Source organism: Perca fluviatilis, chromosome 16, assembly GCF_010015445.1.
Source record: "Perca fluviatilis chromosome 16, GENO_Pfluv_1.0, whole genome shotgun sequence".
NCBI lineage: Eukaryota > Metazoa > Chordata > Actinopteri > Perciformes > Percidae > Perca > Perca fluviatilis.
In genome coordinates this window covers 25,393,605-25,409,190 of record NC_053127.1, presented here as the reverse complement: position 1 = coordinate 25,409,190, position 15,586 = coordinate 25,393,605, and the positions used below count along the sequence as shown (strand labels likewise).

The 15,586-nt window shown below is 41.4% G+C and overlaps 1 protein-coding gene across 4 annotated transcripts in view; it reads right to left on the bottom strand.

Moving 5' to 3' along the window:
- Positions 1 to 453: 453 nt before the first annotated feature.
- LOC120544417 (roundabout homolog 1-like) overlaps positions 454 to 15,586 on the bottom strand; it is a 91,997-nt gene continuing 76,864 nt past the window's right edge. For all 4 annotated transcript variants that reach the window (XM_039778136.1, XM_039778137.1, XM_039778138.1 and 1 more), the window contains 21 exons: positions 12,052 to 12,257; positions 11,884 to 11,965; positions 11,615 to 11,783; positions 11,358 to 11,524; positions 11,139 to 11,260; positions 9,882 to 10,116; positions 9,510 to 9,631; positions 9,259 to 9,430; positions 8,716 to 8,913; positions 7,947 to 7,973; positions 7,205 to 7,244; positions 6,853 to 7,007; positions 6,391 to 6,756; positions 6,183 to 6,302; positions 5,955 to 6,090; positions 5,052 to 5,204; positions 4,486 to 4,943; positions 2,437 to 2,577; positions 2,120 to 2,341; positions 1,878 to 2,032; positions 454 to 1,715 (listed from right to left, as the gene is read on the bottom strand). In XM_039778136.1, the coding sequence (XP_039634070.1) occupies positions 1,701 to 1,715; positions 1,878 to 2,032; positions 2,120 to 2,341; positions 2,437 to 2,577; positions 4,486 to 4,943; positions 5,052 to 5,204; positions 5,955 to 6,090; positions 6,183 to 6,302; positions 6,391 to 6,756; positions 6,853 to 7,007; positions 7,205 to 7,244; positions 7,947 to 7,973; positions 8,716 to 8,913; positions 9,259 to 9,430; positions 9,510 to 9,631; positions 9,882 to 10,116; positions 11,139 to 11,260; positions 11,358 to 11,524; positions 11,615 to 11,783; positions 11,884 to 11,965; positions 12,052 to 12,257 (3,461 nt within the window). In that variant the 3' untranslated portion in view covers positions 454 to 1,700. The remainder of the gene's footprint in view (positions 1,716 to 1,877; positions 2,033 to 2,119; positions 2,342 to 2,436; positions 2,578 to 4,485; positions 4,944 to 5,051; positions 5,205 to 5,954; positions 6,091 to 6,182; positions 6,303 to 6,390; positions 6,757 to 6,852; positions 7,008 to 7,204; positions 7,245 to 7,946; positions 7,974 to 8,715; positions 8,914 to 9,258; positions 9,431 to 9,509; positions 9,632 to 9,881; positions 10,117 to 11,138; positions 11,261 to 11,357; positions 11,525 to 11,614; positions 11,784 to 11,883; positions 11,966 to 12,051; positions 12,258 to 15,586) is intronic.

Here is a 15,586-nt window from a genome sequence, read left to right as displayed (position 1 = left end):
TAATTGTTCTTGTTACAAAAAAAAAAATAAAGTCTACGGTTTCATACTGTACGGGAGAATGTATTCATACAGAAAAACGATGTGATTGGCCTGACCAGAGTTTGGTTTTTCCAGCAGATTTTTTATTTGCTACTAATATGTTGGATTAGTGTTAAGACATTTTAAATTTTTGAAAAAAACTTTCAGGAAATGAACAACAATTTGGTAACAGTTGAAGATCTCTGCTGTAGAAGTCTTACTTTAGTTTTGTAAAAGTTACCACTTCACCTTAGAAGACATGAGTGAAATGTCGGAAAGGATGAACTGTCATTTGCATGTTTGCCATATTTCCTTGGCAATATGTCTGAAGAGCTGTTTTTTTTTGCCATTTCTTAGGTTAGTTGAGGTTGAAAATCAAGTGTTTTTCGTTTGAAACACAACGTAGAATTAAGTTGAAAGAATGAGCTAAAAGTGTTTGTTGTTGTTGCTTAAGGAACAGCCATATTTATTCAAACAGAGTAGTTAGAGTGACATATTTGTTCCATATATAACTTTCAGAACAGGGCTGGACAATATCACAACTCTAGAGCACAATGCAAATGTAACTTTATAACTATAAATAAACAATACACATTTTCTTAATACATCCATGCCTGATACTATTCATTTTCCTGTACTGGCTTTCTGATATTTTTCCAGTTTAAAGTTTGGTTGTTTTTAGTTATTGAAAATTGCTATACAAGTGAATTTAGTTTGGTAAGAGATTGATGATCAGTAATTCAATGAATGAAGCATACTGTACAGCCCTGCTCTAGAGGTTATGGCCAAGGACAAGGGAACACAGAACTAAATGAAATGGCCTCAATGGAGAAAACAATAAATGGAACCAGTCCATGACCAAGTTTTTCATCATCCCAATGGGTGAACAAAGCAGTCAAGATGTTTAAGTAAAAGCTCCTACAGGTGAATCTGCATGCAATTCTCTCAGTACACACAACAGATAGTTCAAATCTGAATTAAAGCAGCTCAAATGTACGCAACTGAATGCACAATCACAATCAACAATCATTTTCTCAGCCTGAAGTGAACTGATGAAATGATTAACACGACTCCAAAGACTGAGTTCCTCCAGACTGAAATTCATATAATAAAGACTTAGAATAAAATTAAGTGATTGTGCTTTTATAACCAAAGTAGGACAAATAATACAAATACAAGATGTACATCACTTATAAAACATTAACACTGTTATATAAAATTTGGATTTGAAGCACTTCTGTGGAAGTAAACAATTTCAAGAATTTACAAGATGGCTGGTAATTACTGAATATCCATTACAGTAAAATAACAAGACGAATGACAAGCAAAGATCATGTATGGACCGCATCAAGCAGTCGTCATGGACAATATTTGTGTAGATACTCACAACTGCCAACAAATGTGCATTCATCTTACTTTACTGAGCAACCAGCGGTTCAGGCTCCTGGAAGCTGGTCACCCAAAAAGAAAACAATAAACAGTGCATCAAAATTGAAGTCCGCAGACTTAAACATGAGGGCACTTTTTTTTTCTTTTTTTTTTTCAACACCTAATGAGAAATTTAAAGTAGAAAACAAGAGCGTATTGTGCAGTATTTGTAGAGTCTTTTTCCCATATTATAAAGGTCATAGTCCTTCGTCTGAAGCAACTGTAGGATATCCCTGTTGTGCTCGCATTGCTTCTTAGCTTTTCAGGAACTGTGAAAACAAAATAGTGTCATGTTTACCCCCTTGCACTTACTTAAATTGTTGGTTACCTTGTGTCAGAGATAATAAAAGACGTGTATTTGGGCAAATTAACACTAAATAGCTAACACAGAGAACTGTATTTCCGGAGTTTTGCTCCTGATTTTGATTTACCTCTTCCACCTGTCCTGTAGGTGCCAGCTGTCCTCCCTGTTTGGTCCTTGAATCTCCACATGACATAAAGCTGGATGAATTAGTATCATCAGGCTCCCTCTGAGCTTGACCTGATGGGAAAGAGGGACGACTGTACAGAAGGACATCCCCAAATTCTGAAAGAGAGACAAGAAAGAAAACATTGAAGTTGGGCAGTAACTCAATCACTTATTAAAAAGTGTGCTGTATAATCCATCCAGTGCCTGAGTGCTGTCGGCTTTTGCTGCTTCCTTTCCCTCCTAGTGGAGTCTTGTGCTTGTCCTGGCTCTCTCTCTGCTCAAATGAAGCCTCCCTGACCCTGTGAGTGCCGGCGCTACCTCGTCGACCCCGGGCCTCCCCGGAGCCCATCCGAGGCAGCGTGGCCCCCCTCACTTTGTAGTCGCTGTGGGACATCTGGCTTGGAAAATTCAGAGGCATGCAAGAGTCTGGGGACACAGTAGAGCACAAATAGCCAAATGTTACAGTTTTTAGGAGATAAACAGGAGTGAATATCTAATCCCACTCTTGGTTCAGTCTTTACCGTCATTGAAGATATCTTTGGGTTGGTAGCCCTGTTGACCAGACTGGTTCTGTTTATGCCTTCTGGGTCTTTTATGTGTTATTGCAGGACTCATGTTGCTGTCTGTGGACATGGGGCTGCTGGGCCGCTGGTGCCGCCGGCCTGCAATCATCAAACAGATTTAGCGTAAAAAGTAAATGTTTAGATCACATAATAGTACATGTAACATCATTACTGTGAGCAATGTACATGAACACACCGTTTTCTGTCAAAGTTGGAACAGTTGACTGTGTACTGACTTGTCTGTGCTTTTGTTTCTGGTTTGAAGTGGGCTGGACTTAGAATGAAAAACGTAATGTCATGTGCTGAGCACCAATCAGGATTTAGCAACAGTCACGAAATGTGATGACTGTTGAGTGATTTGCTACCATGTCCCTGTCAATCAAATCTGATAAAACCACACCCAAACAGTCCTGATGATGCAGATTAGCTGAGTTTTAAGCCCTTGATGAATAATTCCTAAGGATTTATTTTTGTCTTCACACTAACCAACTAAATTAACTATCCATATTGGATTGCTGCTATTTAATCATAAACATTTAAGGGACATTTACGTTATATAGTGCTGGGGATCATTGATACCAGTACCAATACCAGTACCCTTAAAGTGATACCGATAATGAAAGAGTACTTCTTTGAATACCTTTTTTCTACTTCATTTGATACCAATCATGTGAATGTAAGCATCTCTGCACTTTGAACTGCATCATATCAATCATCCAAATACACCATGCTTGTCTTCACCACGCCGCTAGTCTATATTGATGACGTTTCATTTACGGGATTGTTCCGGTGCCACCAGAGGTTCTGCCGGATGTCCCTCATTTTTGGCTGGATTTCCCTCCCCTTCCACTTTCTTTGTGTTGGTTTTCTAAACTCCCGTCAATTTATGCGGACTATGGTTAACCGCTCCTCAGATCTCTGCAGGGTAAATCCAGACAGCTAGCTAGACTATCTGTCCAATCTGAGTTTTCTGTTGCACGACTAAAACAACTTTTGAACGTACACGTTTCACCAAGACAAGTTCCTTCCCAAGGTTATTTAGCAGAGGCGCCGTTGCTCTGTCGGGCGCATAGCGGCGCCCAAGGTGATTGTGATTAGTTTAAAGAAATGCCAATAAACCAGAGCACGTTTTTCTCCTATACCGAAATGTTGTGTGGACTAGCCAGACCCTCCTCCGCAGCGCTGTGGAGGAAGGGCTGGCAATGTGAGACTACAAAGCCACAGACTGTATGGGTTGAAAAGCTGCACTTCTCATGCATGCTTGTTTCTGTTCTGTTCATTGAACATTTTATGAAGTCATTTCTATTATGTAAAACCTGCTGTCATAGTAAACTGGCTGATAGTGACAAGAATCTAAATTGTGTAATTAGTTTGGTTAAAAGTGTTGGTTGTGACAATTTGTTCATGTTTTGACAGAAGGTGTTTACAGCATACCTCCAATTATGCTTGTGTGAGTGTGATAACTATCATAGTATTGTTGTTTTTTTTCATTCAATTTATCCTGGTGGGCTATCTGAATGTTGCTTATTTAGTCGTGGACATTTAAGGAACATACGTTTAGTCGGGCTGGTTATCATTGAAACGATTACGATTATGGCCAGTACCAATACCAAAACACATACCCTTAAAGCGACACCGATACCAATAAAGTACTTCATTTGATAATTCTTTTTTTCTACTTCATTCATTACCAATCATGTTAATGGAAGCATCTTGGCACTCTACACTGCCAGCGCCGTCAAATACACTACGCTTGACATAATGAATAGATTCATATTTAAGATCGATACAAAGTTTCCAAGGATTGTGGTGCTTTGAGCAAAATGCTAACATCAACGCGCTAACATGGTCACAGTGGCAATGAAATCTTTACCTGACGATGGCGCTGGTGGAAAGTCAGGGAATTACCAAAGTTAATACAATTAATCCTTTGGAAACATAAATGTGTAATGTGTCTACTACGTTTGAACACAAAATAAAACCTTTCCTCCACAGAAGCTTTCTCACCTGACTCCTCTGGGTATCTACACATGCGCAGGCCTACAATATCCCGCGAAGAGGCCACTGCCTGGTTGAAATCGCCATCTGTGAAGAAGGATCCTTCCGAGGTGCTGACAACACTGGACCTGCCAGATGAGATGTTGTCCTCAGATGCTGAGCCCCAGCTGTTGACCATGGACCCTGTGACTGATCTGTCCAGATCCCCAGTGCTGGAGGCTGGGGTCTGCTCCAGCCCATGGAGAAGCAGATTGTGTGGAGAGGGGTGGTGCAGCTGGTGTTTGTGCTTCTGCCGTTTGTGGTGTTGGCTGTAGTAACTGTCAGCGAGCTCTGCGTCTGTCTCCTCTTCTGCCTCCTCCTCCTCTTCCTCCTCATCCTCCTCCTGTACGTCGGTGTCCACGCAGAAGGGTATGGAGCTGTAGGTGTGTGTTGGGGAAAGAGGGCGAGGGTGGCCGCTGATGTGTTGGCTGGAAAGTGAATTAAAAAAATCTGTGCAGTCTTGTCACAAAAAAGAAAATGTGTAGCATCAGTTAGAAATGCTTGAAAGCAGTGTCAGTAAGGTTTTATCTGGTTACCTGAGGTGCTCGGTTCCATCATGCAGGCCATTGCTCAGGTCTCCCTGTGGTGTTGCGTTAGGTGGGTGACTATAAGACACTTCAGGAGGGGATGAGGCAGCCCCTCTAAGTGGTGGAGTAGGGCAGCCTTCCATTCTCTCGTCTGGATCAAAACTGATAAGAAAAGGACAACTGACATGAGGTAATGGCTAAAGGAATGAGGGGTGTTGGCAGTCCTAAAACATTAGTCACAGACCATAAGACATCAGTGCAAATCCCTAGGTCCGCCATAAGAACACAAATTTCCATCATAGCAAAACGTACAAAGATGAACAATAAGCTTTCTGCACCATCTGGTTTTATTGCTGAAATGCTGGTCTTCTCTTGAATGCATTCTTGTTTCCCTTCTGTTCATTGAACATTTTATGAAGTCATTTCAATTATATAAAACATGCTGTCATAGCAAACTGTCTGACAGTGACACACATCTAAATTGTGTAATTAGTTTGGTTAAAAGTGTTGGTTGTGACAATAAGGCCATGTTTTAACAGAAGGTGTTCACAGCATACCTCCAATTATGCTTGTGTGAGTCTGATAAGTTTATCCCGTTTTTGTTTTATCCTGGAGGGCTACGGTTTGCTAAGGAGCAGCTATAATTTAACATGAAACAGTCAACCTAATCATTTTTTTTTCTAATTCAAATGTGTTTCTAATTATATTCACTGCATAGTCACTCGAGAACAAATAAATGAATAGATTTTGTGCAGACTGGTGCATATTTTAGGGGACTTTGAAGTGCACTACTGCAGCTATCTCTTTTTGAGACCCCACCTCAACACAACCAACTGAGGAGCTATGCATGTCTGTGTATTAGTGTGTGCTGTATAGAAGTAAATGGATCTGTGTGTCTCTTTTTCCCCGTACCTCCTTTCCATGGGTAGGCTATACTCATCACAGTCCCATGCATTAGCATGAGGAGGAGACAGGGCTTCTCCCCAGCTTACTGCATTATGTTTTGGGATCTTTGGGGCCCGTGTTCCTTTCTTTTGATGTTGGCTCCCTGAGAAATGAGAAGAAAACATCAAGGTAAACACAGACGTATGGCTTGCCTCATTAAAATTCAGCACTGTACCGAGTAGCCATTGGCCTTACCTGAGGTGCTGTTGCTGCCTCTGTCTGAGCTGTGGTGTGAGCCTCCTGTGCTGTGATCACGGGTCTGGTTGTAGGGGATAGTTTTAGGATGGATCATTCCTTCACTTCCTTGCAGATGATCTGAAGACAAAGAAGCAAGACCATTTGCAACAGCTTTATTTTTTTCATATAAATGGTGTAAAGCAAATCAAATGTAACCCTACTTTACCTTTATTTAGCATGTTTTGCTCAATTATGTTGTATTGCATCTGTGCTGCCATCTCCTTTGGTATTGGAGGCAGGTTGGGGGGCTGTTTCCAGCAGGGCATGTCTAGAGGCTCTGCCATAGCGACACCAGTGGCTGCCTTATTTTTAATGCTGGCTTGAATGAGCTGTGTGGTGGCGTACGGGATGGGTTCATATGTGGCTGCTGAATCTCCTCCTGGACTCGCGTAGCACAAGTTGGAGTTGTTGAACGTTTTAATCTCATTGAGCTTGTTGGAGAGGTTCACATCGCTGTAAATGGCCGTCTCAGAACCAAGCTGTCCCCCCTGTTTGTTTTCTGTATGGTTTCCATAGTTAGCTATGCAGTCAGCTGAGGAGAATGTAAAACAAAGCAGCACATAGCAGTATATATCTCAGACACTCTGACAGTACCTGAACTTTGACATGGGCTCAGTCTTGCACTAACCTGGTCGGCTGTATGTTGTCATGTTGCTGTCACTGGTGCCATTGCCATTATTGCAGCAGTTGATGCTACAGTCCTTGTGATTGGCACATGCATTTGGCCAATTGTCTGGCAGCCACAGCTGGTTTAGAGGTTCACCCATGCTGAGAAGGCCAGGTCTGCAACAAAGAGGACCACAGTGCTGTCAATCAAAACCCACTGTTCTCATGTATGCTGATGAATTTTGAGCATGGGGTGGATGCATGAGGTTCATCATTTGGAGCAGGAAGACACCTCCCCCTAGTGTTTTCACAATGTAAGTGCATTTCTCCTGTTAGTCTTTTATATAACACAAAGGGACAAAAATATCACTCACCTGGCAGCACTGCACACAGATTCTCCTCTTTGATATGCCACTGGAAAGAGAAACAGAAAAACATTAAACTTTGATGAGCTGTCAAAAAGAGAAAGTGCCAAAGGCAGAGAAAGTGAAGCCATGCAAGGCGGATAGAGCTTATAAGCAAAAATCTAAAGTGAAAAGACTACACTCACTTCAATACACAAGTCTGACTCTATGGTTTGATGTGCATGAAACACAACACAAATAATTGCCTGTGCCTTTACCGATCTCATAACTGATTCTGAGACATTTTCTCCTCCACCACCAGTAAAACATCAAACAAATAAAGATACTCTAGTAGAATACATAATATATCTTATTTACATTAAATAAACCTAACTTAGTGAGCTTGGCACAATACTATATACATATGCAGCTAAATCCACAAATTGATTCAACACATATATCTTTACATTCTAGTACTGCAATCATGTACTGTATAGGTAGCAACAGTAGGTACTTTAGAGCAAGAACTATTTAATCACTTCATTGTGTTTTTGCTTGTTGTATTCTGTATATATATAATATGTTGCAATTTTTCAGTTGTGCTTCCATACCTTTCTAGTTCTATATGTAAATGACCATGAAAACTGACTTGTAAGAGACGGGAGGCAACTTCATCTTGGGATGTTTGAATAAAATACAATAACTCTAATAACTGACTTGCTAAATACATAAAATACCACAAACATTAGCAGAACAATCATACTGTACATACCTGTAGGTGTAAAGGTGAATGAGGGGACTGTAGGGACAGACAAAGACACGGAAGGGGAATAAGATAAGCAAACAGAAATCATTTTTAATGTTAAAACTTTACTATTATAGTAGCTATGTGCTTAGTTACTCCCAGTATGAGGTTTGGACTTGTCTACGCATATTCTATCTGCTGCGTGATGGACATCTCTTCATGTGAAAAAGTGATGTGTACAAACATTTATATAACCACATGCCATCTGCCTTGCTGCTGCCTTTGTCTTGACAAGTGTCCAGGTGAAGGTTAATGGTGGTGACAGGCGGTCCGAGAGAGAGTGGGAAAATAACACTGATCTTGCAGCAGACATGGTAATGGCAGGTTGACAGGCCTGTGCCTCTTAGAACTGTGCTGTGTTCAGGGAAAATGACATGCTACAAATAAGCGACTAAAGGTCAGCCTTTAACTGTCTGCATAGTCGCAAATGCAAATTTGCTCCTGGAGTCTCAAAGGAAGATTAGACAAGAGTATCTTTCACCCTTTAATGTGATCTGCTTATCAGCCTCTGAAATTATTTCTTAATATCACTGAGATGAAGACAGCTGTTTAATGGTGGCAATGTGCCATGGTTTGATCTTTTCTACAAGCATAACGTCCTTCAAATATACCCACAAAAGTAAACACCTGTTTCGCAGACGCACGCGTGGCCTATATGTTTAGCATCTTGATCTTGATTTAGCATCATACATTGCTCTACCTTTCTGAAACATACACACAACAGAGAAACACACACCCTTGCGGATGCCGGTGTATGTGCTGCTGAGGCCACTTCTCTTCTTGCGGTGACGGTAGAGCCACACACTGAAGATCATGAGGACCAACCAGCAGGTGGCGCCAATGCCAGCAATAAATGCCGGTTGCCTCACCACATCTGAGATCTGAGACAAGGTGTCTCTTTCCTCACTGATATCCATCATCTGGCCTGCAGAGTCTAACCAGTAAAAGAAGAAAGAGAGAAAAGAGGCATAATGTGTGAAAACAAAAACAACTGTGATGATTTGCAGGAAGCATAACTGAAGAATACAGTGTGTACAAACATGCAGATGAAGCAGGAAAGATACAAGAGCATCGTTAAAAAAGTATCTGAAGCTAAGTAACAGCAGGGTAAGCACATTATGGTGCGTTATACATTTTTTGATGAACACTGTATAGTATAAAGAAGGCTAAAAAACTTTTCTTAATTATAGAAGTTTTCACCCTGGGATGATCTGACTGCTTTTAGGTCTAGTTTGATGACACCTCAATAAACAAACACTGTTTTTGGTAGGACTCTCACCTAATTGAAAAAAAGTGACATCACTCCTGACCCCAGGTCCAGCACCATTGCTGGCAGCAACCTCTACGCTGTAGCGAATTCCCGGTGCCAGATTGGAGATGAGCACAGAGAAGGTGGAGCCATCGACCGACTGGTTTACATGATAGCGACTCTCGTTACCCAGGCACCAGATCTGTCAAGAGAAGGTACATTTTAACTATAAAACGCATGATTCAGAGTACAGGAGATGGCTTGGGGCCTTCTTTTCTTACTTTGTACTCCTGAATGACTCCAGTTTCTTCCCGTTGCGGAGGCGGTTTCCAAGCAACGAGGATAGCTGTCCCATTGGTATCACTCTTTGTCACTGTAACGCCCTGGGGTGCTCTGCTAGGGGCTAAGACAATTAAGGATATAGTTAACAATTCAGACATAAACACAGTCTGATTTGATGCTGTATGTATCCCAGGTGTGGTCCGCATCTCTAACAGCTGTGCATGTGAACAAAATATCTGTCAATACCTGGCTTTTGTATCATCATCCAAATATATAATAGAAGGAAATTAAAGAGTTGCATCAATGTTATTAATTTCCTCTCAGCTATTTATAGATGTATTTAATACTGCAGAACAAAAGTTCTCAGTCACCTTCTTCCAAGGTCCTGACCACCTTCACCTCACTGTCAGCTCCCTGGAACTCATCAAAGAAAGGGCGCACTTTGAACTCGTAGATGGAACCTCTCTTCAGCTGACCGATCACCACCCCGTCTTCCCGTGGGGCGTGTACTTCCAGGACACTCCACTGCCCCTCTGGCTGGCCGTGCTCAGCGGATGCCCTGTAAAGCACCTTGTAACCCTGGATGTATGTGGACTGCTGCTCGACCTAGTGGAGATGCAGAGATAAAACATGTGACAGTGAGACCCTTTTTGACCAAGAGCAAATAAACACCTGAGTTTTAATCAAAGAGATGTGTAATGGTACTGTGTTGTTTTTTTGCTGTGATGCATGTAAAGTCTATTATCACAATTGTCACAATTATATCTGTGTGTGAGTTACAACAACATACATCTAAGTGGTTAACGCCTAATCTTGGAGTGAAAATCCCACAGGAAGGATCTGTTAAAACTCAGTTAATACCATTTGCCTTTAGGTTGATACAGATTTCCATTTCCTCATATCTGTGAATTCTCACTGTAAACCACAAAATGGCTCTGGTTAAAATCAAGCCAAGAGAGGACGAAGCACTTTCCATTTAAACCACACAATTATGACAAATAATTGCCTTAAAATATTTCTGTGGAGGCATACACATATCTAAACACTTGCATCCACACAGATAAAACATGCTGCAAATAAATCCCCATGTCTTGGGAACAAGGCACAATGTATCGCACTAAAGATACATTCACTTCTCCGTGCAGTGGGTTTATTCTCTGCTAATACATGTTTAGAGAGAAAACAACATGTAATTTCAGCATAGAATAAATATTTCACACTAAGCAGTTTTAGCTTAGAAAATCCTCTTGAACTGTTCAGATCGCTATGTTGAAAGTGTATTTGCTCATTCATCATTGACAGCTCACTCCTTTTATTTGTGTTGCTTGGAAGAATAAGAGAAAACATATCAGAGTGTTAGTCTGCTCTATAATAATCCCTGATAAAAACTGTCAGCACAGGCTATGTTTTGATTTTAAATTGTTGATATACAGCATGTGTTTACATTGATTGGTAAAATTGCACATTTTACCTTTTCCCATATTTAACACTGACATTGTTTAGTTCAGTTTAGTTTAGTTTATTTTGATCACATAGATGCACATCACACACTGTACATAACATAGAAAACATGTAGTAAACAAATGTTGATGTTGTGCAGTACAGTCGTCATGGTACGGCCCCCTTACCATCCACTGCATCCTGACAGCAGAAGATGAAAGAACAGTTGGTGGGTGCAGGTGGATAACCACATCTCCCAGCTCTCTCTGGATGTGTCTGTGATCCACTCCCTGCATGGTGGAAGTGCTGTCTGTTGGTACAAAAGGAAATAAAGAAGTAAAATAGCAACAATGGTTGCATTGAGCTGAAATTGGAATGAAAAAGAAAAAAGAAAAGTGCACACTGACCCTGTGTTCTGACAGAGTCAGAGATTGGACTGGGGTCACTGAGGCCATAAGCATTCACCGCTCTGACCATAAAGAGGTAGACAGTTGCTGGCCTCAGGTTCCTCAGTACAAAGGTCTGTGTCTTTATATGCTCTGCTAGGGTCACCCATCTGCTGCCTAACGTATAACTGCAGGAAGAGATGAAGAAATGATAACATACAGAAGCAAGGGAAGTTTCATCAAGCTTGATAGATGGCTGGATACCACATAAGTCTAACCTGAATGCCTCGATCAGGTAAGATGTAGGTGTTGCACCAGCACTGGGGATTGTTTTCCACGACAGTGTGACAGAGGTATGGCTGATGTCAGTCACCTCAGGTTTAGACGGAGCACTGGGAATCAGGTTAGGGTCTATCGGCTGACTGGACTGAACAACAACTCCAAACTCTGCCACAGAGACACCAAGAAAATCATTACAGTACACTACACAGGGCTCTTCAGCATGTATTACCAACTTTATAACTCTGTCTCAATTTGTGTGACCTACCCTCCACCTGTAAGTATGCTGTCCAGGAAGCTTCTCCATTGGGACTAGAAGCTACACAAGTGTAGAAGCCTGTATCTCCCAGCTGAGGAGAAGTTCAGTGGCAGATATCAGTGGGTTGTCTGAGTGCAGTCGCTGTAACTGTAAAATACTAACCCCTAGTCCTCCTACCTTAGCATAGCGAATCTCCAGTGATCCTGTGTCTGCTATGGACATGCGGGAGTCCATGGGAGAAACCAGGACACCGTCTTTCTTCCAGTGGACCGTAGGAGATGGAAAGTCAGCTGTTTGGCAACCCAGGACCACTGTGCTGTCCACAGGAATGGTCTGATTGAGTGGGCCCTGCCTAATCACAGGGGGAGGCTGGTCTGATCCAGCTAATAAAAAAAAAAAAGAAGTAGGGAAGTGAAAGACTAATAATAATTAACACTTGCCCGATGGCCTTGGCATACTTCATACTTAAAACATGTGTGTGGTTCACACTGAAAACATAAAAAAATAAAGTATATTAAAAAATGCAACCATTTTTTAGCATGATGGACACCATCGTCCCACAATGCAACACACAGTGGAATGAAGGAGCTGCTCACATAAAACAAAACTGAAATCATTATCGCCTGACAGCCAAGACAAAAAAAATGCTTTAGAAGTGTTTTGGTAGCTATTTGAGAAGTTTTCAGTTTTTTTTTTGTGATGTTAGTTTTCTACAGTATATTTAATGTATACTGCAAACACAAATTATTCATATTAAACATGTGTTTTATGTTTTGCCACTGCAGCTAAAACAGGTTTAAGATTTTTGGTGTCATGTTGAGGCAACTAAAAGCATCAGATTGGAGAAACATGTGTTGTCATTTTAAGGACAGTATTGGTAAAGTAAGCTTACGGAAAGATCTCAGGTGACGTGCACATGTGCTCTGCATGCTGAATACATGGGAACTCCAGCACATGATGCTATCATTTCCTGTTGGTACAAAAGGTATGGTACTTTCTTGTACTGGGGTTAATACTGTATTAAACAATAGGAGCGTCTGGTGTGCAAGGGACTAAAGCGGTTAAAATGTAAGGTCCCCAGTTCGATTCCTGTTGTTGCGTCATCCCTCTCTATTCCTGCATTAATAACAATAAAAATAATAACAATACAATAATTATATTGTCTGTATCTCTTCTATCACTGTCAAATAAAAGCAAAAGCCCCAAAAACAATACACTGTCAACAGTATATTATGAAATTGGGAACTGATGTTGACAAAAGATCAAAGTCATGAAGAGAGAGACAGAAATAAAAGTAAGAAAGATGAAAGTAGAGAAAATGAAAAATGAAATGCTGCCAAGAAACTAAAGACGGATAAGATGTGAGAGATATTAAGAGGAAAATTGGTAAAGAGAGAACAATAGGTTGAGGTAGCTGTGCAAGCATTGGAACAAAAAATAAATCAACTTTTCCCCTCCAGCGGAGAGCAACTAATCGTTATTTCGGCATTAGGTACTGCTGGAGACGGCTCCAATCACAACGGCAAAGCCAAACTAATAACAATTCCACTTAGATAACAGAGCTCTCGCTTCTCTCTCACTCTTACATAAAAAAAAAAAAAAAAACCTGTGGATGAGGGCAGGGGCTTTAGATAAATAAATAAATAAAAATACCAAAAAAGGTGATGGAAACACGCCTTGAAAACTGCCGGAGGTAATGCGGACCAGTTATTTCCATATAAATGCACCACTCAAAATTGGGGATGAGAGGAGAGTGGTGGGATGGAGAGAATTTTGGATAGGGGACAGTAGAGAGGAATAGGTACAGGCGAGTGCAGTGCTATAGACCACTGAAAAAATTACATAAAACATGACCCCATCTTTTTTTTCTCCATTTCCATTACCTGTAACAGAGAGTGGATGCCTCTCATTTCCCTGCATCATGCATTACCAATATGAGCAGCAGATTATCCTTTATAAATAATAGGGCTGTACCGAACAACTGAAAGATGCAGTAACTGTCTTTTTGAGCCTGAAGCAATTATCTTCATTCATTTAATACAAAGTACATAGTACACAGTTACCCAGACACATGTATTCATGATCACACAGGCCTTATAATTGGGAGCTTGTAGACTTTGCTGGTGGTGTGTACATAATTACTGGTGTGGGCCTCCAAGCACATTTAAATTGCTTTTTTCCCCCGACAATTAACAGTTATTTTATCACCTAGGTTTTGGATGAGAGTCCCTCAGACCACTTTCCATATAGAAATACCTTTTAATAAGTAGGGATGCACCGAATCCAGATTTTTGGGGTTCGGCCGAATACCGAAATCACTGGTTAAGATTCTGCCAAATCCGAAACCGAATACCGAATCCTACTCCAATCCTCAGTCCGTTAACACAGTAAACACATTAATGAAGTAAACAACGTCCACAGCAGTGTACTTTTCATTTTATTTTATTTTAACTGTAAAACAAAAAAAGAATAGGCAACATTATGCGCCTGGTTAACACAAGTTGGTAGCTGTGACTGTCCTTCCTTTGCCGTACCTGAAGTTACTGCATTTTGGCTGCTGTCTGTAGATTCCTTCATGCACAACTCGTATTCTTTCGGATGTTTCATACACAAATGTTTTAACAGCGGCGATGTTGTGTATTGTTTAGGGTCCTTGCCACCACGAGACAAATCAGCATTGCAAATTGTAGCTCGACTTGAATCACCCTCTTTTGACTGAAAGTACTGCCAAACAACACTTTTTCTGTTCACGAGTTCTGTTCACGAGTTCTATTTTCACTTTCTCACAGCCTACTGCATTGAACGGTCCACCTATGTACACACCTTTCTGTAATCAACAGCGGCGTCATTACATCGACCAGTGTAGCGAGTGTAGCGCAAGCGTAGGGTTCAGTTCGGTGGAAAAAAATTCTAAGGTTCAGCAGAAACCGAACCCCGTCAAAAAGCCCAATATTCGGCTGAATCCGAAGCCGAATCCTGGAATCGGTGCATCCTTATTAATAATATCATATGTCAATCCTGCAGTCTGAATTCACGAATATTTATAGTACAATACAACACAATTTATGTTGTTACAATGGATGATAATAAGGTATTTCCCCTAATCCTGTTAATTTAGATTACATACTGTACACTTCTATTTCGTATAGTGTTCGCCCTCTAAGAGCTATCACTATTGGGTTTATGCCTTCGCGTATGCGCAGTCGTGAAGATTTTCTTTCACGCCCTGTGCCCCGCACGGGCCTCTCTTATACTGTATATTACAGTGGCGCGACCAGAGATCTGCTCCCATTTTTTCTTCAGCGACAAGCAGTTTTGAAGACTTCGAAGAACAGCGGTGTCCGCCGTGTACCGACCACCGACCGGCTACATCCTGCCACCGGCCCGCTGGCACCCTGCCGGCCACCGGCAGTTCTGCAGTCGCTTACCGCCGGAGGAATTGAAGCAGCAGACGATGGCAGCTGAGCGGACAGTCTGGCGGGACGTGGAGAGCTCTGACTCGATGACTGCCCCGCCATGCGTTCTCTGAATACACAGCATAGCGGCGCGCTCTCTGTTGCTATGGCAACAGACAAGGCAAAGGATGCTTTTTTTCCCGCGTCCCTCCAGGAGAAGAGAACGATGGTTTCTGTTCCTGTTAAGACGGGCAGACTGGAAACCTTCTCGACTTGTCTCAATTCAATTCTGAACATTATGAGGCACCCATCCCACA